At 42.0% G+C, this 5,000-nt stretch overlaps 1 protein-coding gene across 1 annotated transcript in view; it reads left to right on the top strand.

The window, feature by feature from the left end:
- Positions 1-5,000, top strand: part of LOC123520354 — an 82,305-nt gene that overhangs the window by 22,101 nt on the left and 55,204 nt on the right. Inside the window, exons 2-3 of the mRNA XM_045282588.1 lie at positions 3,996-4,095; positions 4,307-4,452. Coding sequence (XP_045138523.1) covers positions 4,003-4,095; positions 4,307-4,452 — 239 coding nt within the window. The 5' untranslated portion in view covers positions 3,996-4,002. The remainder of the gene's footprint in view (positions 1-3,995; positions 4,096-4,306; positions 4,453-5,000) is intronic.

Here is a 5,000-nt window from a genome sequence, read left to right as displayed (position 1 = left end):
GAACCAGCAACCAACCACACTGGCAGACTGGAATTGAGGGCGGAAGCAAAAGGTATTCTCTCTCTCTCTCTCTCTCTCTCTCTCTCTCTCTCTCTCTCTCTCTCTCTCTCTCTCTCTCTCTCTCTCTCTCTCTCTCTCTCTCTCTCGTTTTGTCGTCTTTATATTCTTCCTTATTTACGCTGTTCAGTGTTTGTGTTATTAGTGTTATTGTTTTCATCATCATCTTCTTCTTCTTCTTTTCTTTTCTTTTCTTTTCTTTTCTTTTCTTTTCTTTTCTTCTTCTTCTTCTTCTTCTTCTTCTTCTTCTTCTTCTTCTTCTTCTTCTTCTTCTTGGTCTTCTTCTTCTTCTTCTTCTTCTTGTTCTTCTTTCTCCTCCTCCTCCTCCTCCTCCTCCTCCTCCTCCTCCTCTTCTTTCTTCCTCATTTCCATAACGAGTATTTTTTTTCTCTTTTTTCTGATTTATTTATGTATTTATATATTTTTTGCTGTTGTAGTCGTTTATTTTGTTTATTTATTTTTTTTTGTTCTTGGCTCCCTCTTTTTCCTCCTTTTTGGCGAGTGTTAATGAGTTCCCTGTCACCATTTATCTCAGTACTGCCGCCCCCGCCACCTCCGTAACCACGCCTACTTACCCCCTTCCCTAACTACTCCACCACCACAACCACGTAAACCCGGTCTCCCACCTACCTCCCTTTACCCCTTCAGTTATGGGACACATTTTTAACATTTTTAGGTATGATTAAACGATTTTATTTATATTAGGAAGGCTCTATGGAGGTCAGAAGATTAATGGCCACAGTCTTCGCTATTTTGATCCCCTCTTATGTTTCTGAATATGAAAACGTGCCCTATTACTTCAGTGGTTAACTCCTTCAATACCATGACGCGTTTTCCTATTCATTCTGCTTGCTACCTGGTGATTTTGCACAGCTTCAGATACATATGTTGGGGATTAGAATTGTGAAGACTGTGGCCATTAATCTTCTGACCTCCATAGACTCTTCCTAATGTAAATGAAATCGTGTAATCACACCCAAAACTCATGGTAGAAATGTGTCCTAATTCTGAAGGGGTTAATGCTCCCTCCAGTGAAACGTGGCTAACAGTGGGGGCTTTGATTTTTTTTTTTTTTTTTTTTTTTCATTTTTATGCATTCATTTACATAAATATTTCACTGTGTTATATTTTTCGTTGATTAATTTTCGTAACCGTTGTATATTCATTCCGGTAAGTAACTTTTTTTTTTTTTTTGTTGCAGTGATTTTTTTTTATTTATTTTCTTTATTTTCGTTGATTTATATTTACGCTACGTTTTGTATTTCATTCACGTGTATTGTGACTTTTGTTTTCCCGTGACTTGTTTTTCTTTCATTCATTTACATAACTCAAGTATTTTCTGATAAATATATTCGTACGTAACTTCTAAACATTTTCAACTAACTTTCTCAAACCTTTTAAATTTTTTTTCTCATTTATTTTTATTCTAAACTATGATTCATTTGTTTACTTTACTCTTTATATAATTTTCTCTCATTTATATTTTAAACAATGACTCGTGTGTGTACTTAACTTCTCAATTCATTTTTTTCCTCATCAACGTACTGTATATAACTCCCATAATTCATTTTTTCTACGTGGCATTTATCACTCTCTCTATTATTTATTTATTTACTTTTCTACGCGTGAAGGAGTTTGCCTAAGTGCTCACGAAAAAAAAGAAGTCGGGGGTGAGGGGAAGGGGAGGAAAGGTTCACTTCATTCCTGCTTCCGAAAAAAAAAAAAGTGAAAAAAGAAATAGTGAAGAAATGAGTCTCAAACTGGTTGGCTATTTTAGATCCGGAGATATCTTGATAACTCTCTCTCTCTCTCTCTCTCTCTCTCTCTCTCTCTCTCTCTCTCTCTCTCTCTCTCTCTCTCTCTCTCTCTCTCTCTCTCTCTCTCTCTCTCTCTCTCTCTCTCTCTCACACACACACACACACACACACACACACACACACACACACACACATTACCTCCATGCGCCTTTGATTTGTCTCCATTACTCTCCCTCTCCCACTCTCTGTCCCTCTTCCTCTCCCTCTCCCTCTCTCACTTCTGTACCCTTTCCTCTTCCCCTTGGTAGTGTAAACACTTTTTTGCTTTTGTTCCTTTGTCTCTCTTGTCAGTTTGTTTGTCTTATGGTGTGTGTGTGTGTGTGTGTGTGTGTGTGTGTGTGTGTGTGTGTGTGTGTGTGTGTGTGTGTGTGTGTGTGTGTGTGTGTGTGTGTGTGTTGGTACCTCGGCGCCCACTCGTCTATTTGTTTGGTTGGGCAAAGATGACGTGGTGGTGGTGGTGGTGGTGGTGATGGTGGTGGCTCTCTCTCTCTCTCTCTCTCTCTCTCTCTCTCTCTCTCTCTCTCTCTCTCTCTCTCTCTCTCTCTCTCTCTCTCTCTCTCTCTCTCTCTCTCTCTCTCTCTCTCTCTCTCTCTCTCTCTCTCTCTCTCTCTCTCTCTCTCTCTCTCTCTCTCTCTCTCTCTCCTACACACTAATGGTTACCGAAGCGTAGCACCAGAGTCCATTGCTCCTCCTCCTCCTCCTCCTCCTCCTCTGGGCAGCCGCATACTTGAGGGGGGTTGGAGGGAGGGAGAGAGGGAGGAAGGATGGCTTCTTACCTGTCCTTGTGTGACCTTGCTCTCCCTCCCTTTCCTCCCCTCCTTTCTTCCTCTCCCCTGGCCTCTCCCTCTCTCCGCTGGGTCCTTCCTTCATCTTCCCTCACCAAACACCAGTCTTTCCTCATTGCTCCTCCTCCTCCTCCTCCTCCTCCTCCTCCTCCTCCTCCTCCTCCTCCTCCTCCTCCTCCTCCTCCAACTTTTTTCTCGATTTTTCTCTTCCTTATTCACAGTTTTATTTTTTTTTTGTTTTTTTTTCTTATTTTGTATTTTTCCTCTTCCCTTTCCTCTCATTTCCTCCAGTTTTATTTTATTTTTTCCCCGGTCTTTTATTTCCTATTCATCTCACTTCTCTTTCATTTACTTCCTTAATTTTACTCCTCCTCCTCTTCTACCTCCATCTCCACCTCCACCTCCTCCTCCTCCTCCTCCTCCTCCTCCTCCTCCTCCTCCTCCTCCTCCTCCTCCTCCTCCTCCTCCTCCTCCTCCTCTCCTCCTCCTCCCTATTCTTCACGAGACATCCCTAGAGAGAGAGAGAGAGAGAGAGAGAGAGAGAGAGAGAGAGAGAGAGAGAGAGAGAGAGAGAGAGAGAGAAGGTGGTGAGGAAGTGGCATTGTGCGGGTGGGTGTGGATATGGGCAACTGTGGAGTTATGGTTAGGAGAGGTGGATGGGAAGGTCTACCGTGTGTGTGTGTGTGTGTGTGTGTGTGTGTGTGTGTAGAGAGAGAGAGAGAGAGAGAGAGAGAGAGAGAGAGAGAGAGAGAGAGAGAGAGAGAGAGTTGAGGAAAGTTGCTATTGTGATGGAAATACTGAGAGAGAGAGAGAGAGAGAGAGAGAGAGAGAGAGAGAGAGAGAGAGAGAGATGTATGGGATGTAGAGCAGGTGTGTATGGGAGAGAATGCTAATTGGAGGTGTATGTAGGTGTGGAAAGTAGCGAAGACATGTATGGAGGGAAGCAGGTGTGGCAGTGCTGTTGGTGTATTATCATTATTATCATCATCATCATCACCACCATCACCATTACCATCACCATCACCATTACCATCATCATCACCATCACCATAGGAGTAAGGAAGGTTGAAGGCTATGGGGCTGAAAAATAAGTTTCTAGACCTTTCTCCCATTCTTTTGGCTAACTCTCTCAGACCTGCTTGGGAACTGGCATCCAAGTGGGCCTTCTTGTTAAATCTTTATTGTTCTTGGCAAGATTTCCCTTCTTACATGAAAAAACAACAACAATAAAATGGGAGAGAAAGAAACTTATAGGAAGAAATAGCAATAAGAAAAGAAAGAAATGATCTCTATTTATATGTATGAGTGTCTAAATTATATGTTTTCTCCCACGCAGGTATGTGATGCAGGAGATGGAGGAGAGAGGAAGGGAGAGAAGAGAAAAGGAAAGAGGGAAAGAGAGGAGTCATCTGGAGAAAAAGACACTACTGGTAATGGTAAGGAGTTGTTGTTGTTGTTGTTGCTGTTGTTGTTGTTACTATCGTTTTGGTATTTTTTTTTCATCGTCACCATTATCATCATCATCGTCATCATTACCTCCATTACCAGCACCATCATTACTTTTGTTATTATTATTATTGTTATTACTACCACCGCTACCACGGTCATCAGCATCATCATTATCATCATTCCTCATCTTCACTTCAGCGTGGGGCCAGAATACCAACGCTTGACGTGCTGTCCATGCTGACCAGTGTGTGTGTGGGAAGCGACAAGGATGAGCGTAGTGTGACACTCAGCAGCGGGACACATGCCTGGTGGGAGGAGTCACCGCTTACCTCCCTCTCACAAAGGTCCATATTTAGAAACGGTTTGCAAAAAAAAAAAAAAAAACTATTTGGCGGGTTTTCAAGTGTGTTTCTCCAGTTAATAATGTAGAAATCTTGCCAATCTGCCTCTAGAACTGTAAAAGCACCTTAAAAGACTCGTGTAAATGTAAATAAAGCCTTTGAGAATAATAGAGATGAAGCACAGAAGTGTTTCAGAATACGAATCAAAATGCTTAGGGAGAGGTGTCTGAAAAGAGAGTGGCGATGTACTGAAGGACAATACCATGTTCAATATACCGCTTCTCGTCCGATTGGTGAGGTTAAGCAACGGTGGGTTCGATCAGTTCTTGGATGGGTGACCTTCATTTTTACTGGGAGGAAAAGTAGGAAAAGAAAGTATCATTGATGAAGGAGCGAGGGATCGATCGATTAACGGATGATTTTTATAGAGAAAGTATCGCAGGTTTGTGATTAAGCCTGGTTGTTCTGCGAGGACAATCTTGCAACGGCACGTGATTTAAAACAATTGTGAAGAATTTAAATAACGGAGAGAGAGAGAGAGAGAGAGAGAG

The sequence above is a fragment of the Portunus trituberculatus genome, chromosome 46, assembly GCF_017591435.1.
Source record: "Portunus trituberculatus isolate SZX2019 chromosome 46, ASM1759143v1, whole genome shotgun sequence".
NCBI classification, from domain to species: Eukaryota; Metazoa; Arthropoda; class Malacostraca; order Decapoda; family Portunidae; genus Portunus; species Portunus trituberculatus.
The sequence above is the reverse complement of the archived record's forward strand: the minus strand, read 5'-3'. Positions and strand labels throughout refer to the sequence as shown.